At 39.3% G+C, this 21,095-nt stretch overlaps 1 protein-coding gene across 20 annotated transcripts in view; it reads right to left on the reverse strand.

The window, feature by feature from the left end:
• DTNA (dystrobrevin alpha) overlaps window positions 1–21,095 on the reverse strand; it is a 218,686-nt gene that overhangs the window by 53,697 nt on the left and 143,894 nt on the right. For all 20 annotated transcript variants that reach the window (XM_082752992.1, XM_082752984.1, XM_082752983.1 and 17 more), the window contains 4 exons: window positions 15,177–15,390; window positions 7,859–7,944; window positions 6,164–6,318; window positions 1,203–1,308 (listed from right to left, as the gene is read on the reverse strand). In XM_082752992.1, coding sequence (XP_082609118.1) covers window positions 1,203–1,308; window positions 6,164–6,318; window positions 7,859–7,944; window positions 15,177–15,390 — 561 coding nt within the window. The remainder of the gene's footprint in view (window positions 1–1,202; window positions 1,309–6,163; window positions 6,319–7,858; window positions 7,945–15,176; window positions 15,391–21,095) is intronic.

Below are 21,095 nucleotides of genomic sequence, written 5' to 3' on the forward strand. Positions count from 1 at the left end.
AATTATTTTTAAAAATCTATTTATAGTCAAAAATCAATATTTTATTTTATTTTATTTTACTTTATTTTTTAATTTCATTTCATTTTGTATAACCTTCCTCTGCTTCTAAACCTTCCTTGTTTTAGATTTACAGTACTGGAATAATGCTTGTCAGCATCATTGCCTCCTGATGATCATGATCAAGAAATGTCACATTAAGAACAAGTACAACTAAGCAAGACAGGCATTTCTTGTCTTGACTTTTTTTTTGGTTTGTTTCTAATTAATATTGGCAGTGTTGGTCTTTCTGAACAGCAGAAGCAGGCTGTTCTGAAGCTGAGACACTCTCCAGAAGTACATGAGATCTGTACAGAGTTTGTGGGGTGCAATTTGCTCACACACTGAAATGAGATGTACAGGTTTTCTAGTTCTGCCCTTGTACTTTCAGTGTGACAACACTCTGTGTCCTACATAACTCATATGTATGAAGGGTTTGGTTGGCGGACTTCATAACTGTGAGTCTGTGAACTTTTCCCAAGGTGGTCGAGGAGTTGCAAGTCTGAAAAATGTTACTATCCAGAGACATACTAAGTGCACCAGACAATAATCAAATTAGTTGATCTTCATGGTCCCTTCCTGTTTTAATGTCTGCAACCTACTCATTTTGGAGAAAGAAAACCCTTGAGAAGAGACACCTCACAGTTAAATCCTCACACTCCACACAAGCAAAAGCTAAGTATGAATTTGGATCATCCTCGCTCCTTTTCAGAGTATATTGTCCAACTGTGTAGGCTCGGGAGGAGCTCCTTCAACCCTTTGGTTGGTGTTTTCTACTGCACTGGCCTTCTCCTGCCAAGAATATTGCATGAACGGAAACTGCCAAGCTGTTCCTTCGCTACTGCCATATGTTGTAGCTATTAAAAGCCATGGTCTTGGAGTATGTGAATGGATCAAGTCCTGTCACTCTTTGCTTATCCAGAGCACAGGAGGAGCGGACATGATCAAGATAATTTCCCAAGCACAGCAAAAATTATGCCACGTTCCTGGCTGAAAGACCAACAGGATTCTTTAAATATTTTACCAGTGACTGTAAAAATAGCACATGGAATCGATGAACCCAGTGCAGTAGCTCCTACAAAACCACCCATAGAGTAAGAGAATCATCACACACAAGGTTACTCCTGTAACTTTTTTTTTTTTTGGTGGCAACACCTCTTACTTACCATTTTCAACATTTGCCAGCCGATGAAGAAGTGGTAACCACACTAGACACTGTGGCGGGGGATCAGACATGAGAGTATCCAAGAAAGTGTTTAATGTGACTTTTTTCTGCTCAAATAAGAAAACAAACATGCACAAAGAATCAGTAATCAGAGATATCAAAATGAATTTTATCTTGTACTTACAGAAACACTTGGGGACAGGCTTCAAACACTGTTTACTTGTAGCCTTGGTTTACTAAAAAGAGCATTTGATACTAGCAAAGAACTTATGGGCTATTTCTAGAGGTTACAATATATATACCGTATATAATTATAGTATTGATTACTAGCTGTCCCTTTCATGATGCTGGGTTCCTGGTCACTTGCAAACTTTCTTCTAAAGTCATTACCTGAAGATCCTTTGTGAATAAAGTTCACATTTTTGTCCTCGTGTTTTGAGTACCCCCGAACAGGTACCAGTGCATGTAGCATATCAGTGTGCATTACTAATATTCAACTGAAAAGCAACTGCAAAGAATGACTGATGATGAAATCAATGAAAATGGAGTATAACTTCAAAAAAACCTTGCTCTTTCCTGTGTAGTATAGTGGCTACATAATGTGTGTTAAAGAATACAGCTACTAGTTAGTCAAGGACAGAGAGTCCTTAAGAAATCAGAAAATGAGACTTCCTTCAAAGTAAAATTAAGACACGAAAATATTAAGCCTGGTTGAGAATGTGTGTAGGTATAATTTAGACATACATATTTAAGTGGCATCCCCATATCCAAAGAGATTGCTAAGTTTTCATATCTGATTGCATAAGGTGCTGCTTTAGCTTGCTGAAGAACTGTGGTTACCCCATGAGAAAGGAAAACAGCAGCTATGCAGTGACATGTATCATCTCCATGTGTTGTGGAGTGCTTCTCAGAGCTGAGATTTCCAGATGGAATGTCTGAGTCGCATTTATATACAATTGCTGCCAGATGTAAAGAAAATCAATATTTCTCTTATACACTGAGTGATCAGTGGGAAACATCTCACTCTGTAACAGTTTTAGGGTTGATATATTACAAGATATTGGGAAATGTATAAAGGCTTCTGTTCCTGAGACAAGAGAATGTACTTCAGGCTGTTTGTGAAAACGAGCTTGATTCTTTAAAGGCCATAAATAGCTGGAATATGAGCTTTAAATCTCATTGAAAAACTGACTTTTCCCACAATACCTGCAGTATGAAAGTCCTAACATACAGTCTTGTAAGAGTAATCAAAGCTGTGCCAGTCCTGCAGATCAGCTTGTGTCCGTGTGCTATCAGAAGAGCTACCACCTGCTTGTTGTATGGATGACCTTCCCACCTGTGCAGAGTGGATAACCAAACCTAGGGGAAAAAGGGTCCTCCAGTGCCCCAGCTTCAGAGCCAAGTAGCCCTAAGTCTCCTCTCTGCTCTTGAAGGGAGGTATTTGGCAGAGCACCCACAAGTGGTCTAAACAAGCAAATATATGGGGAGACAAGACCAGCTCTTCCACAATGGAATAAGCTCCTAAAAGCAGCTGTAATTCAAAATGGGACTTGCACCAAATAAAGCAACTTAGCTTCACTGACAGCTTTATGGCTGAACTCCTCTGGTGGTCACTGATTTTATGGATTAGAGAGAATGATGTCGCTTAAAAAGGCACCAGCAGAGCAATTTCCATACATTTTAAAAGACATATTTTCCTTTTGCAGTTTCTATCAGTTGCTGGGAAAGTTGAAACTGAAAACTGTTTTCTAAATATATGCTACATGCAGATGGAGTCTGGGTTTGTGGAATAACACTTAGCCAAGTGATAAGAAAATGAAGTTAGTATCTATGTATTTTTTTTTTTTATTATTTTGGGATAAAAACGTGAAATAAAAAGTGTGCTTTTTTAAGCATAATAGCACTTTTTAATATGAATACAATATCATATCACATTAATTCTACCCATGGGGGAAAGTGGCAGCTATAAAATTCCTTTTTGAGCCACAGATCTATATTCTGAAACTTTAAATCACTTGCGCTGTCTGGCATTTCTGTTCCATAAATTTGCTTATGAGGAAATGTTGCTTCTATTTTGAACAGCCATTTCCTCTAGCAGTGGTTCACAGACAGAGGAGAATACATGGTTTAATCAAATGAATGAGTGTATCAGGGAAGAATCAAACATTTCTGCAATAGGAAAATTCCTTTTACTTGCAACCTGAAGCAGATTCAGTGCCATGTGCAGAAGATCATTCCCAGAATTTTTTCTTCCCATGAAACTCTGAAATCTGTATATTGTGGGGCTGAGCACTTTTGGTAAGCAAAAGTGATCCCCACCAAGAGCAAAAAGGGCATAAATGAGCAACCCAGTCACTTCCCTTAGCACTCCAGGGTGGGTACTGGCTAGATCTAAACAGACACAAAATGCATTTGAAGTACTGAGGAAAAAAGATGACTCATGCGCATGTGTGAGAGGGCTCTTCTGCAGTGCAATATGTGCACTGAGCCAGAAACAAGCCTGAATGTTCTGTCCCAGGGAAGGCAAGGTCTAGGCTGAGAAGCAGATGTGTGTTTCCATAGAAAAGCACAGTACCGATTATTTTTCACACAAAAGAGCTCAAAGGTGGCCATAATGCTACCAAAGTAACTTCCTAGCTGTGGATAAAAAGTATGCGTCCATATTGCTCAGAATCTGACATCTCAGCTTTTTATACAGCAGGACATGATGGAGGACTGATTTTTTTTTTTTTTTTTGTCTTCTAGGTACTGCAATGAAAAACTTCCAAACTTTTTTTGGAAAGCACTTAAAAATAGGAGTGTTGTTACTCCAATAACATGCTAGCAATTTTATTTCAAATTGATCAACCTATTCATGTTTTTTAGATACTGTGCTACAGCGAAATGATCATGTTTGTCCAGGAAAGTGATATTTTGAGACATACAACTCTGAGGAAATGGAAAAAAATAAATAGAACAAAAATGTATTAGAATATCAGGATGAACATGCTAATTCTTTTTGGATGTACAGCCTCATGGGAACTGAAACAACCCTCCTGCCCCCCGCTGGAAACTTTAAAAACAGGACTGCAGAAATAATATGGTACTAATATGTAAAAACTCCTGTGCTCAGAAATACATGGTAATTGTTTCTACTTTATATAACCAATTAACTCCAGTGGAAGAAATATTTGAAGTTCATGAATGCTTAAAACAACAGGGTGACTGCCAAACTTATCCTAAGGTATACTAAGTGCAATATGAGAGAGTGAAAGAATGACCTTTGGGGTGACTAAGACTGTGGGTATCATGTATCAGAACGTCATGCATCAGATTGTCAATAAACTGTTTAGAGTCTCATTTCGAGACTCTGGTTCATTCCTAATGAGTATTTAATGAGAATTACATAAGTAAATTTAAGTGAATTATTAGACCAGATTTACAGGAACACTTGGCTGCCCACAGATGCAAACCAGCAGCTTTGTAAATTCACTGTGTACCTACATAAGTTGGAGACCTAACTCTCAGTAGCTTTAAACAGAGTTACAGAATTAAATCATCTAATGGCTGTTTGGAGACTGTTTCTTTCTTAAGGTAGCTTAACATATCTGGTCCACTCTTGGATGCGGTGTCAATGAAAGCACCATTTCTGATGACTGCTTAGATAGAAAACGAGTCCTGAACAACATTAAAAAAAAAAGAAAGAAAAAAAAGAAATTGCATTTTGATTTTGACAGTATCATGTCCAATGTTCAAAGCCTGAATGCTCTGTTGCCATGCAGGAGGACTTTTTATTATCTCAACACAAAATTACCAAAAGTCACTTCACTATGTAAATTCTTCAACATAATATGAAATGCTATTTTAAATCCCCCACTGTGAAACAAGACTATTTTCACACATGCAAGCATCACCATTTAAAATCACTTGGGAGATGATTTAACAAATGAATTTCAACAATGCCTTTCAGTTGACTGGAGTGACTGTTGATTAGTGATGAAACTGAAGGAAAATAAGAAATAAGACTATTTTGCATGAAAATGACGCTATTCCTGCTCCATTCGTTCAACACCATTCAGTTATATTTTGGTAATGAATGTAAGGCTAAAGAGAAGGAAAATATCACTTTATTTCTAACATTTTCCCAGTTTCAGCATCTTCCCTTGTATTTATGCAGTGTGCTGCATGGCAAGAGCCAGAGGATCTCTTTCCTTCCACTGCATTGGACAAGTGGATAATCAGACCCAATTATGGGACCTTAAGGAGTGCTAGATCTTAGCTGCAGCCAAACTGCCATAATCAGTGTGCTTACATAGCCTGGTGAATTGTGGAAAATCTAGTTTTTTCTTCCCAGTAATTTCATTGTTTTCCTGACTCTGTCTCATTGACAGTATCTGTATGGGACTAGGGATTTTTTAATACCCACTGACTCCCATTTTCAATAAAGGTTTAAGACATAATTTTCTACTCACTTGTAAACTTCTCATGTGTGTACAGCATCACTTGAAAAAACGTGTAGTTTGATTTTTTGGTGAGAGTTGGGCTTTGTATGGTGAAGTTAAAGTCTCCTATGTGCTTGCAGCAACAACAAACTGCAGTGGACTGCATGTCTTGGGGCATTTACATAACCTAAAAGTAAACATCTAACTTCAGTGTTTAAATTAGGAAGTTATTCTCCCCAGGCTCCCTGATTTAGAAACATGTAAGTTAGGATCCTGCTCTGAATCACTTTTTGTCTAAGACTCTCCCTCTTCTTCTCCCTAAGATTCTCCCTCTTCTGTCTAAGACTCTCCTTCTTCTATAGGGGACCTATAGAGACTAGCTCCTTACCATAGGTACCTAAACTGCATGCCAGAAGTTAGCAAAGTGAACCTGCACCCAGCCACGTGTTCCCTGGGTGAATATGCACATATGTGTAAGAAAGTAAAGGAAGTCTCTGAGGTGTACTCTGAGGTGTGGTTGAAAACCCGTGTCTTCATTTACCTGTTGAGAGAAACAGGATTTTGCTGATTGCTCAGTATAACCAAATGAAGGCCCTTCAAAAACAGCCGTGGGCAGCTTGAGAACCTCCCGCAGAAACATGTCATATCTGCCATAAACCATCACTCCACTGGAGTCTGAAATCATTGAGAAAATATCTGAAGGGAGAAAAGACAAGAAAAAGACACAGTAACTTCAGTGAGCTACAGATTTGCTCTTAATTCAGTATCATCTGATCTGAACCAGAAGTGCTAAACAACATGTTCTGCTTATGGAAACAGCCACTATTACTGCATTTTAATTATAACCATACTCAATAAAATACACAGGGAATGATTTACATATAAAAAGGAGCTGATTTTGATATGAAAATATTCCTGCTTTTTCATTCTGTGGGGTCATTTTTTAAGTGAAGTCTGATGCATGACACGAGGCAGCAATTTAATCAGATAAGAAGAATTTAATTTGACAAGATACACAACATCAGCTTTTTGACTACTGCCAGCTTACCCTGACAAATCTAAATCTTCACAATGAGCTCATTAAGTTTGTTATTACTGTTTTGGACACACAAAGCACTGAAGCTCTTTCAAGTACATTACTTTTTATCCTTCTCCCTGTTTGTTTGTGTTTTTTTTTTTTTTTTTTTTTTTTTTTTCCATGTACAATAATATCACAAAGTTTTATAACTCCTGGATGTTTCTCCTTTGTCAGTCTATACTTTTCCCCCTGTCTAAAAGGATCCTAAGCTTATCAGGGGGTCACAGACTAAGAAACATGCATCATTTTTCAGGCTGTGATGTCAACTGCTTCGTTTCTAGGAAGCTGGAGTAGAAATTCTATTGACAGGAAGTATTCCGGGGACTGCTATGGGAAAATTCAGCATCATTCTCCAGCCTTCCACTGGATGGACCCTGTTCCTTATTCTTAAAGTAGCTTAGGGAGCAGTGTTCCCTAATTTACAGTCAGTGTTCCCAATTTACAGTCAGTTTATATTTGTATCTCTACATAGAAATAATGTATTAAAAAAATGGCACCGAATCTGGAAGACTAAATTCACATCTGTGATGTCTACTTGCCTATTCTAATCAACAAAAATTTGTAAATTTAATTTTCTATGGCTGTGGTAGAAGGCTTAGAGGAAACCGAAGGCTGATATTAATCCTTTGGTCAAAAAGTCTGGAAAATGGTGTTCTGGACCTGGGCTTCAAAAATCATAGCACTCAATAGGAAGTCTTTCATTGCTGCTGCAAGTAAACTATGCCTTAGCTGTTTGGGAACTGGGAATAAATCCTGTGAAATGAGAAGCCATTCTGCAAAATAGATGGCATTAATATGTGCCCTATGGGAAGAAATATAAATAGTTCATAAATATATCGTACTTCTAAGTGGGAAATGAGAGGGATGTTATTAAAAAAAAGCCCAAGAAATTGCTAAATGATGCCTCATGATGTTGAATGTTTGAAGCACTCACCAACCAGAGGCTGAATACATGCAATTTATCTTCAAAAATAAGAATTTTGATGTGACATTCCATCAACCTTTTAATGGGTTTTACTTGCAGATGTACACAGTGCAAATCCTATACCCAGGCATGAAACTATAGCTTATCGTAATTCCATCTTCTCTTACCTGTACTTTTGCATCTCCAAGTACAACAACGATTAACAGACAAAGAATATCATCCCAAATACTTACATCTTAATTTGTCCATGATCTTTCCTCCACAAAGAGTCGCCAAGGCCATTTTGACTGCAAAAACTGAAATTTTGCCATGTCCTTCCCTGTTCAAAAGTAGAAAGTAGACATATTTTGTAATATGGACCTTTCAATTTCATATATTTATCATTGAGATGACACATTGTAATGCACACTATTATGTGGATTCATGTAAAAAGAAGACAGACCTTTAAAATCAAAAGTTTGTTTTGCAGGAGCACACATCTATACATTGTTCTGTAAAGATCTCAGAAGTGATTTATTAGGTATATGAACATGTATATGCATCTCAATATTAAAGTGTTTATCTCATTATGCATTAAGATAATGATTATTACTGCTGTTTGTGCCACAGCAGCACCGAAGGACATCTATCACACTCGAGGTCTCCCTTCCTGAAGTGCCCTGTGTGTTTTCTATCACCAAACGACTGCAAATGAATGCAAAAATTAACACTCTGGGAGCAAAAGTGAAAAAAATGAGAAAAGGATCACAGGATTACAAAAGCTGGGTATTGTACCCATTAATGCACCCTAGAAACCTAAAAATTTAAATGATACACCTGACCCCCATGAACTTATAAGGACTTTGCTGAAAAATGTTGAAAGAACATGCATCCAGAATGGGCAAAGGACATTTGCGGTGGTATGTAAAAGACTCTTGTCTCTGATTAGTTCAGATTGAGGCTACACCTGGCTCTCTACTTTCACCTTAAAATGAATAATACTATTAAAGTCCAAATATGCATAAGAATATGCCATATAGGCAAAGAGACATTTTTTTCCTGTAAATTTAGTCAAGTTCAGGTAGGAAAAAAAAGATTTCTTTTCCTCCTTTGAACATATACAGTACTCTCAAGATGTTTACCTTTCACACATTGCTACCTCTTCATTTAACTGTCCTCAAGCGTTCAATGGCTTAACTTCATTGCTCCTCTTGCTATATTCTCTTATTCTCCCCCCATAGTCCTGATGGCACCCAATGGTTATCTACCATTATAGAAACCTTGGTATATTCCAGTTGTCCGAGTAATACATTAGTTGACTTACTGCAAGGCACTCAGCTCCTAAAAGTACTATCCCTTAAGTTTAGGCAAAACTAAATGTTCACAGGAACTGCAGAAAAAAAATGTTATAATGCTCAGTCCCTGAGATGAGAATAATCAGACTCTTTTAAGCTCATCTGCTTTTTAAAATTCATTTTTTTTCCCCTTTGCCATTCAAATGTTGAAATGTGAGTTTTTTCCTTGAATCCTCGGAGTCTTATTATAAGGCAGTCCAAGTCCACATCTCACTGGCACATTTATCTATCATCCAAACTTCTCAGCATTACTTAGTAGCTTTGCATATATCTTTTTAATAACATCAGCAAAAAGACATTGCCATCATGTTAAAAAAAAAAAAAAAGAAAAAAAAAGAGACATTCTCAGCCACTATCTGTGAGCTTAACAAAATGACACCTATGTTCCCTTCCGAACTCTACTGATAGGGCTAATGACGGGGACAGATAATACAGTTAGTTTTGTGTCATTTTGAAGTGGAGGTTCTGTAATATTCAGTGTTTACCAGGGAGCATTATGTTTATAAGGTATTTCCCGTTAATATATATATTTATCTCTTAAATAAGATTAACTGCACTGGCAATAGCAATACATTGAAATTTAGCTCTCCATCAATGTTTATGAAATTATTCCGTTGATTGTCGCTCATAATTTTAATGAATAAACTTATGTCTGATCAGAGATAAAAGATTAACTGATTCTGGAGAGACAAAGGGCCTGTGATTGTGTATCCCTCTGCTAACCCCAAAGCAGACTAATACAGTAATATATACGTATGTTGCAGACATGCATGGCATGCTCATTTTAGTACATTAAAGCATGCTACATGCTTCATGGCTATGTTCATTCTTAAGTCACTCTGACTTTACAAAATGAGCCAGTTTCCTAAGCTTGGCTAGCTAATCTGTAGGGTTCAGTGAATTAGGTTTGGTTTTAGTACAATGTAGTACATAATTTTAAATATTAATTCTAAATATTCTTTACACATTTACAACTCTGCTTTTTGTCAGAAAATCACCTAGAGATGCAGACAAAATGAAATAAATTCACCACTTCAGTATTTAAGATATAAATCTTTACTACATTCTATAAAGCTGGCTTTGGTGCACATTTACTTTTTCATTACATTGTGTTCTCTTTGACTGGCTTCATAAGATTAAAATCCCAGTACAGGAATTTAAGAATTTATTCCAGCCTTCTGCATTTCCTTCCTTTGTTGGTCAGGCTCTAATCTGTGCAAACAAATTGTAGGCATGGCTGAGAATTTGGTCATTTGGCATTCTTTTGGGGCATGTTACCCTTTAGACCTCTGGGAGTCTTTCCGCACTGTTTTATCATGAGGTTTTTACCTGACTTTAAAAGAAATGTTACACTAAAGAAAAATAAATGCTAAGCGGAAGCAATAGCATTATTAAGAAGCAGTGGAAGAACTTGAGGAAAAAATAAATCCCATGTGGAAGTGCTTCAGATTTAGATATCTTTCCCAGTAGGTTTAGTTACATTTACTAACAGGATTATATTCTTGAGTGGCAGGCTCATCAACTCGCCTTCAGCTTTCCACCCCAGAGCCACTGGCATTTCCTGTACTCAAACAGTTATGGAACAGAGGAAAAGGAAAAAAAAAAGATTTCATTTATCTCTTCAATCTCTCAGTTTGAGTTGATTAGTTTTGACATTGTATTTTGTATCGGTCATTTGTATTCATAAAAGCATCACTAGAGCCTGTACAAATTCAATTTGCCCTCCAAATATGTATGTGTGTGTGCATACATATACAAATATGCATGCATAAATATATGCGACTGATAAACAGACAAGATAATATGGCCTAGGACTTTCCAGTATTGCTTGGATCTAGGAGTGCCCTAAGCTGTTGCTGAGCACTAGATGCCCTTGACTGGCAGCAGTGGGGCATCGCACTGTTTGTGGCACAAAAACAAATGCCAAAGCAGTGGCTCACAGCAGCATGAAGTCCTCTGCTCAAGTCGGCGCTCCCTGAATGAAGCTTTAGGCTGGCTAATGCAAAGAGAGATAAATTCTACTAGTGGAAATTGGAGAAGACAGAAAATATTTTGATTTTATAAAGCACCCCTCTTCCAGCAGTTACTCTTCAGTTCCCTACAGAAAAGCACTAGAAGTGTTAATGATGGCCCAGGCAACTGTTGGAGCTGATGTGCACTTAGCAGCAGCACAGGATAGAGTACTTAGAGAAGGGAATGATGGCCAGGGCACAAAGGTTACCTCCTGCTGCTTGGGGGAAAAAGGGCAAAAAATAATACATGCTTTTAGACACCAGAGCAGAGCAGAAGGTTTCTTCTCTAAATGTGTGACTGCAGAGAGAGATGGACTCTCTCCAGAGCAAGGAACCCCCCCCAGACTGCTTGATAAACTTTCCCCTGGTACTCTCCATCACCTCTTTGTGTTACCTTTTCCAAAAGTTGGAAAATTTCTTCAGTTATATGTGGACCTCCTTGTACCCACATTAATTAGGGCAATGACAGCTGTAATGTCAGAGGCTGTAATTACAAATTCCCATTTTCACAAATAGGTTTCAGGTATGAAATTATTGGAATCAAGCTAAATTCTTTCATTTTGGAAAGCAAAATTTGTAACAGCCAAATCTCTTAAATACACTGTTTTGCAGGACTTCATTCCTAAAAACCAGCCAGACTGTATCACTTCCAAGGATTAGCAAAGGTGGAGAAGAGAGGCAATTAAACACTTCACAGCTCCAAATGGATGGCCAAGCAAGACATTATATTTCCAAAACAGATACTGAACATCTTTACGTGTTGAACTCAGCATGGCTCTAATGTACATTTGATTAAAAAGGGCATATATTTCCTCTTTTCTCTGCAGAAGCCTAGCCCCTACAACTAGATTTAGTTTGTTTCATCGCCCAGAGCTCACAGCTCCAATCATTAGACAAATGTGTCAAGGAACAGAAAAATCTGCTATGATCTTGTCAGTCAAACTTTGCAGCAAGAACAGCTGTATTGCAATACTGAGTAAGTGCTGAAGATGACCTAGCACAGAATATCTTACAGTCTGTATAATAAGAGTCTTTTTAGGAACTGCTTTATTGAATGAGGCTGACAATCCACCTAGCTGGCTGTCCAGGCTTTGACATGTCTTGGGATGATTTTTTCTGAGAGGTTTGAACTTGTCATCCTGTTACATAGTACTTTTGTGCCAGTAAAGGAAGTATGCTATTACTACATACAGCCAGTTTATCACCTGAGGCCTCAAAGCAAAAGCTATTGCCCAATTTTCATGTGCAGTTAAAACTGCAGATCAGGCACATTTTTGTCCAGAATCTTTAAAGTCAGACGTGTTCACTGTTTTTTGTCTATCAGGGTCCTCTATGACATGATAATGAATTTCATACACTGGGGCAAACTAATTGGAATGGCACTTGTGTCTATGAACTTTGATTTTGTTGACTTGCAGTTTTATGAGGTTGCATTTTGATTTTGGCTTAGCATGATGGAGCACTACTGTCAGTGTAACATGAAATCTCACACACTGTAATTTTTCCTCACTTTTTCCTTCCTTTGGGATCAAGCAGTACAGAGATATAATTATCTGCAGGCCTAAGGAATCCCCAGAGACATGAAAAAATCTGTGTTTCATAGAATTGGGATGAATTCTCAGTACTGGCAGTAGGCAAGCTTGCCAACATGCCATGGCATTGCACAACAGTTCCTCTGAGGCTTGCTGGCCAGACTCTAGCTCCTGAGAAGAAAACAGTATTGCAGACCTAGAAAAATGCCCCCTGCCAGAGGGCAGAGAAACCTGCCAGGTTTTCAGTGGGCTATAAATGAAGGAAGAAGCTCTGTTTAAAGCTCAGAGGATCTTCAGCCTGTTGCTGACAGATTTCCAGCCTAGTACACATGGGGCAGCACACATTGACTAGAGCAGAATAAATGAGAGAGTGGTTAGGCATGTTGGATTTCAAATCACATATTCACTTGTCCCTTGTTGTCCTTTCATACATGCTAAGTGACAGACTACACTTCTCCACTCCCTTTCTTTGCATTTCACATGGGACACGAGGAACCGAACAATCTCTTCTGGAACTGCCCAGAGCACAGCAGGAACAGCTTTTGCTCTGCATAGCCACAGACGCCAAAAAAGTCTGTGATAGCTTTGAACAGCATTCACATTTATACTGAAGAACTATTATGCTGTTTTGGTCTTAGAAAGCTGTTCTGCTTTTTCTATGGTTTGTTTTTTGTTGTTGTTGCTGTTGTCTGTGTTCATAGAATCAAATGTGATCTTATTAACATTCATTAAAGAGAAGGAATAATTCCTCACAATCTGGAATTTTGGATGGCATTTGAGAAAGGCCGCCCATTTCCTGAAAACACAAGGCTAAAAAACTAAGGAGTAAACCCAGGTCAAAGCCAACAGGACTATTTCAGGGGTGACTACTGGGATTTCAGCATGACTCATGCACCTAATAAAACCCTTGTTCCCATCCAAGAAGGCTCTAGGGTAATTTAGTTTAACTGCCTGGTTTCTTTAGATGAGGGAAGGACATGGAGAGAAAGAACCCGGCCTCACAGCCCCATGCCTGTTTCTTCCTATATCCAACGTATGGCTTCTGTGTGAGCATGGGACCACCAGAAAAGGCCTTGCTCCTCCTTCTCCTAACTACTAAGTCAAATGAACCAAACACCAGATATTTGTAGCATTTCAACTAAGGTCATATGCAGCCGGTACCCTTCCTGGACCCCAAAGCAGAGTGTGTTTTCCTCAGGACCCTCCAGCTGTCTCTGCCCTCCTGGGAAACGCATCCCGTGCGCCCTGCCTGGAGGCAGCTGCGTGAGGAGGACTGCCTCAAGGTTACAGCCTCCTCCCCTGCAGATCCTGACAGGAGCCCCAAACAAGTCACAACACACAGAACGTGTGATGTTGTGCTCAGGGAAAGCAAAACCGTGCCCTTCAGATTTTGTGTTTCCCTACAGAGGAGTAAAACCCTTCCCTCCATTTTGCTGCGAGCAGCCTTGACATCGAGCTGACATCTTTACCCCCGCTGCAGAGAGCTACAGAACAAGCACGTTATCGCAGCTCTTGCTTCCACAGCCCTGGGCCTTGTGTTTATCAGCTGGGAAGCATTTTGCTTGCAGCATGCACCGATGCACGTGTCCGGCCATTTCCATTGTCCTTTAGTGCTCTTGTCACAGCTGCAACGGCATAAATTAAAGCGCCTGCTCCCTGTTTTACTGCCCTTGAGAGGGGAAAAATATTCCTGAAGGCTCCGGTTTCACAACTGATTGACTTCTTGTTTTTCCCTCGGAGCGGCCGGAGGGGAGGCTGGGTGCAGCCCTGTCATGTGGAACAAGTACTTTTTCTCCCCGTTGCCATGGCGACTGAGCCGCCCGGCTGATCTGGCTCCAAAAGGTGCAAGCCAGCACCAGGCCGTCAAGCCAGAGGATGGAAAGGGGAGGGGAAGAGAGGGGCAGCATCTTTATTTTAGGGTGTCACGACAGCATTTTCAGCTGGTGAATTTTCAAAATATAAGCCATAAGGAGATAAATTGCAGATATAACCACTGTTCTCCAATAATTTGTTTCTGAGGATTTTGAACACGGCAATGCGGGTTGATGTCTACATATCCACTAACTATAATATGTATACACGGTACACTTGTTAAGGTAAGTGGCTCGCTCTATCTTGAACTTTTCCTTTCTGTAATACAGGTCCCATGCAGTAATAAACAACATGAATTTCAATTTCACCTCCTGGTCTTTATCCTATTTCTGTCATGGTCTCAAAATCATGCTGCACTGGCATGAGCCAGAAAAAAAAAAATTGCTTACAGCTGCAAGAACTTGCAGGAAAATGAGCTCTTTCCAAATAATGAGCTATTAACCCCTGTCACTGCTGCAGAGTCATTGCAGTGGTGTCAGCCACTGCTATGTCAATAAATAACTACGCAAATTAGAAGTGGATGTAAATTCGTTTCTGTAGATAATTCCTCTTTGATATAAACTGGAACAAATCTGAGTAACTGGATGAAAACACAGTTGTGCTGAATTTGGCTCAGCAGAAAGGAAAGTAGAGGTCCTTAATTTTAGGTTCTCTCCCTAGTTAGCACTATTCACATGCTCATTATTTGGGTCAGAATATAGCTCGTTGAATTGTTTTCCAGAGATATTTCCGGAGCTAGCAAAATCCTTTTGCCAGTCAGGAAAGGAGGGAAGCCCGTGTGGGTACTGAAGGCAGACTTACGGATCAAAGGCCGCCAGCAAGAAGTTCAGCAGTAAGCTGATGGACTGCTCCACATTGATCTGGTGGGTCGTCGGCATCCGTTTGTTGAGCTGGTAGAAAATCGTCGAAATCACAGCTTCGAGGCGAGCCACGTTCAGTTCGATGTTGGGGTCCAGGTTGTTGAGGGCATTTTCTCGCAGTGCTTCTATCACGTTCCAGATGTCCACCAGGTGCACTAGGGGACAGCACACAGACAGTCAGGGGGACACACTCCTGAGCACACCACACCGTGGGGATAACACCATCATGCAGGACATGATCTTTGAATAATGAAATGAATGAATGCGTTTTCCATCATTGAGAATTAAACTTGGCAAAGGGATGAGCAAATAAAAATCAAATCCGTTAATATGCAAACAATATATTGATATAATTAGCTGCAATAAGTACAACTTCAGCTCAGGAAACCACTTCTTATTGTATAAAGTGTTCAAGTAAAAATCTATATTTTACTGAAATCACTGGAAGGTAAACATATGCTAATTGTTTTTCTGAACCATGCCTCTATGAATACCCATTCAGAAATTACTCTTAGATATTAATTTGCATAGCAGATGGGCTTTTCGGAAGATCCTACGAATACTAAGTGCTTAACACACAGTGACATTTTGAAAATTCTTTTCAGCAATTTGTACTGAAGGCAAAATATTTTACAGAAACAGAATTGCAATTGAGTCAGGGTAGACAAGCCACATTTAAATAAAGTACACATAAGGAGCGATCCCAAAGTCATATTTTGGTCTTCTAAATATATTTGCCAAATGATTTGTTAAATCTCTCTCTTTGATAAAGTCCTGGTCTAAGCTGAATTTCACGGGGGCTGGTTTTGCCTGCAAGGACAGCTTAAAGGACAATCTCTGCTCAACCCTCACATTGTATCTGAACAAAAATCTTGTTTGCGTAGCACTGTTATTGTGACAGTATGATCAGCTTGCTGCAAATTGGCATTTCTTGAAATGGTGGACCATGCCAAAAATTAAAAAAACCCACACTCATTTGAAATCTGGATTTAGTTCAAACTCGAACTCAAAGAATCATCTCTCTCTTTCTCTCTCTCTCTCTCAGTCATATTACCTTCTTTCCTACTAAATTTTCAATGGAAAACAAACCATGAGGCTCAGGGTGCAAATTCTCTCTTTTTACTAGATAAAGTACTGTACGGTTCCTATTACTTAGCATGGTGATACGTCTTCATTTCAAGAGCCACCCATATCTGGAATCCACCATTTTATTGTGGATAGAGAAATTTAATTCTAATCCTCATCATTATATTTTTACTTGCATGGTTTGAAGGCAGTGTCTCAGACTGCAATGTGACATGATAGTCTGGTGGCAGAGAAATGTAAACTGTCACTAGCTAGATAAATGAAACCAGATATACTGTCTTTTTACTTAGTCTAGAATTTTTCCCAGTGATAGGGTTTCTTTCCTTCTACCTTAGGGGAAAAAAAAAATCTGCTACTGCTGTGTAAGCTGCAACACCCAAGGAAGAAAACAGAGCATACAGGTGAGTGACAATAGCAGCAGCAACTACTTCAGGCATTATACAAAGCACTTTTCCACTTGATTGGGAAAAACTGCAAGATGTTACACTTAATTGTTTATTTGGCCTTTGTACTAGAAACTTCTATGGCTGACCTTGTATGCTGTCAGGAGATTGTCTTGAGAGACACATCCTGAATTAAGCCAGGCAGGGAATCACACAACTTCTCTTTGGATCCTTTTAATACGGCCATGCCCATTCCCATTCAATCAGTCTTTACTGTCAAGTTGCCACTAAAATAATCTGGGTAAATGGGAGATGAACAATCCCAAGGAAGACAGCTGGCACATATTACCTGCCCCTTTTTGGGAAGCTTCTCCACATGGCTCAGGGGATGGAAGAAGTCACCAGAAAGCAGGCCATTGGATGGTACAGAAGAGTTTTTTACAGAGAGAAGAGTTAATGAGAGTTTCCTACTCTGGGCCACCAGTATAAGGCAGCCAAGGAAGAAATATAGGGTGATATGCTGAAAGATGCAGCTAATAGCCAAACCATGGACCTGTATTTTGTGGCCTTATTAAGAAAGGAAAGGCAAGCAGAAAGCAGAAGGCTAAGTGTGATATTTCTCCCAAGGTCTATCTGCCGCTGTCCATGAGGATGGTCCCTGGTAGTTCAGATAAGTAGACGAAGGAGAAGGTCCTTACACCAGCAGTGTCACCAGGAGGGTTTCTGGGTGCTGGGGTATGCATGCGACCTGTCAAACCTGGGTTGTAGCTACACTGGAAAGGTGGCAATGAGAGAAATTACAAGGCATAAGAAACAGCAGAAAGGGAGACATACGTATGCAGATGGCTAACCTTAACTTGAGGCTCCACTAACAAGAGAGCAACCCCAGAAAGAGCATAAACAGGGTTACTAGATGAGCAGCACTGCTGACAGAGGCAGAAATTACTAGGGCAACCCTATCATAAATACTGAGTAAGGATGTAAAATCAGCACCATTGTGGCCAGTGGGAAAGGAATAAACAGGGACAGGCTGTTTATTTGGGAGTGGATGAGAATGGTAAATGAAAAAAAAAAAAAAAAAGAAAGAAAATAAAACATGGCAGTGGAAAAAGAGAACATAAAGGGTAATAAATCATGTCATCAGGGCTGCTTGAGTGTACATCTCAAGCAGCCTCAAACCTGATCATTGCAAATGAACAAACACAGAGATAAGCCCCTTGTCCTGGCCATTTACATACCTGGTTTACTTCTGCAGTTGTGGGGAACTGCAATGGTTTTCCTAGCATTGATAAAAGGCCATCCAGGCAGGATGAACCAGACTTCCAGGCTCCCTAACAGTGAGAACTGAACACAGTATTTTACCTTTAATTGCTGGATCCTATTAGCAGAAAACACTTGAATAAGAGAGCATGGAGGAAAACACCTGGCATAAGGAATGAAGTGGAAATGGGGAATGGTGTCTTTATTCTTCATGTGATCCAGTACTGATATTATGTGGCTGTCTAATTTTCATGAGTTTCTTCTTTTCCCACGGATACTATATCATACCCAGAGTTAGTTTTGGTGATGGTCCTCAGAATGGAAATATCCAGAGGCTAGCAGAGGTGGGACTAATAATATCAATACACTAACACATTTGAGAGAAAAATATTGTTTTTAGCACTAACTTTAACTTGAAAGACTCACAGGCTATCCTGGTATTCATTGGTATGCCACAAAGGTAGGGCATGCGTCTAAGAAAGTGATTTAGTGGAAATTACATAGCAGTAACTGTCCCCCACCCACCATAAAGTATTAGTCTCAAGGAACTGCTGTGCATTTGCACCATAAATAATTTCACTTAGGCTTTTTTTCCAGAAACACTTTGGTTCCACTTGAAGCCAAATAAACAACAATCCTACTGCACCATTTTATTTTTCATTTTACTCATGAATTTCTAATCTCTTTACAGAGGCTAGAAAGCAACGCTTCCTGGAGGAGGAAATGAAAGATGGACAAGATCCAGACTTTTTAACAAGATCTGCTAATTTTAAAAATATATGTTTAAATGCCTAGCAGAAAACCACAAGGAGATATTGTTAGATTGCTGTATGGAGGACTGAAGACCCTGGCCTTTACTCAAGTCAGTTGTTATGGGCAGGATTTTGCCCACCTGAATTTAAATGTCAGAAAACAGATGTCAAGTGTCAGCTGGTGATCAAGGCTCCCTCTACGACTGGTGAAAGGAACAGGCATCCAAAACGGCTGTTTGGAGACAAGTGGGATGAGCACTGCTTTGAAGGTGCCTATGTTTCTTCATTGACTACAAAGCGTGCGGGAGCTGTGACCTCAGGGCTGGGAAGGTTAAAGGAGACGAATCCCACACCTCGTTCTTTAAACATCAAGAAAAGATGTCTTTTCTGTTCTGACTACCACATGGCCTACAATAATTAGTTTTTACAGAAAATATGAATAATAAATATTGTGATCTGTATAAATAGCTACCAGATCCTGTCATAGCCACAGCCTCCGCATCCCTTGACCTAGCACAGATTGCATCTGGGTCTAGTACCCTGCTGAATACTATTTTTAAAAAAATTTACTCACGTAGTAAGCAGGCTTAAGTATTATACCATGTTGCCAAGTCAACCTATCAATGCTGGGAAAAAGCAGACAAAAACACAGGCCTCTGTAAGCTCCTCTTTATCCATTTGTACTATTAGAAACTTATGACAGTATCAATCTACAGCTAATAAGGTATCTGTAGGGTCACACCCTTTTTAATATAAGAACAAAATGTTAATCCTGCAAACTTTGCATAAGCTTACTTTCCTCTCATTTTAATTTTCATCCTCTCTGCTGCCCATTTCCTACAGCATCTGTTATGCCATGTATTTATTCATCCATCCCGGAGATTGTCTTAACCTCACTGAAGAAGGCATTTCTCCTTACTTTGTACCATATTACACATAGGGCAATAAAACCTGAATCTGATTTCTAAGTACTGTGGTGATAGGAAGTTTGCTGCAAAACTAGCTTATGGAAGCAAGAGAGCATTCTTTCCTCTATAATCTGACCTAATGCCTTCAACAAAGTCAAACCTTGCAAGTTAATTATCTTCTTTTTTTTTTTTTTTTTTTTTTTTTCTTCACAGCTACTGTTGCTGCTTTTGCTGCCTTGCCCACATTTCCCCCTAAGAAGGGGATTACCCCTCAGCATGAGGAAGATGCCCTTTCTGAAACGGATCTCCTAAGCTGCAGAAATCTGGCAGTTGTTTTTACAGTGCCACCAAGCTATCATTAGACATTAGGAGAAAAAGCAGCTTGTGTATAGCAACTATGTAGAATAAAGCAACTCAAAACCATACAGCCCAGCCAAACTCCAAGGACTCTTCAGGAAGGCTGCCCACTCTGTACACTGCAGAGCTACCCAGGTATAGCAAATCTTCCTCATCTGCCTGTTGTCTGGAAAAAATGTAGTCGATTTCCACAAGCAAATGCTCAACTAGCATTTCCCCTCCGATTTTTTGTTGTGATTTCTAAAGTCATGGCTATGCTAAACATCTGCATTATTAGATCTTTTATAGCAAACACTATCTGCTAATTTAACGTTTATATGAGATTAAATAATATTTAAAGACTGCCGAAGCTGTTTCCGTATTTGAGCACATTCAGCAACAGACAGTGATTAGTGAATGTAAATAAAATTCAGTATCCGTTCAGACAGAAGTGGGACGAGGCAGATGAACAGCACTGCAGATGGCTGCCCTTCACTTCTCCACAGCAATTGTTAGCAACAAATGCACACTTTGAGGAGACATAGCTCAAATTGCAGAGAATTAAGTTTAATGCATGAAAATACACTCCAAATAACAAATGTTATTTCCTTCAGTGAACTCCTTCACCTGTTAAAACAATACTTGGAGAGTGACTGCTACCAGCACATTGTAAATGAATTAGTCTGTCTCTTTTGCAGCATCTAAGTGTGGATGGAAGACGTCTGACTCACTTTGAAGGAGTTTTGCATTTTCCTCTAACTGAAAAGCTTTTAGGGATACCCCTGAAGTTTTATATCCTGCCCTTCTGCCTTTACTCGTGTTCAGAACATCTTTTCCTATCACCTTTTACTACTTCATTACAATGAAAAACAGTAATTAGAAGTCACAGTGCAGAATTCCACCATCCTACGACTCTGTCAGCAGGTTGATTTGTGGAGGAGGTGTAGTCAATATACGGGGAGAGAGGAGAATTTTGGACAAAACGATGTTGTTTACTACAAATATACATGGTAGTTTTACTGATTTTGAACTTCATTCTTTAGCTTCTTCATTAGGAGAAAATCAATGCATTTTTAATTTAATGGCTATTTACAAGTTGTAGTTTTCTGTTTGGTAGATAAAGATGTATCAATAG

This window comes from Aythya marila (assembly GCF_965140915.1).
Source record: "Aythya marila genome assembly, chromosome: 2".
In the NCBI taxonomy this organism is placed as follows: domain Eukaryota; kingdom Metazoa; phylum Chordata; class Aves; order Anseriformes; family Anatidae; genus Aythya; species Aythya marila.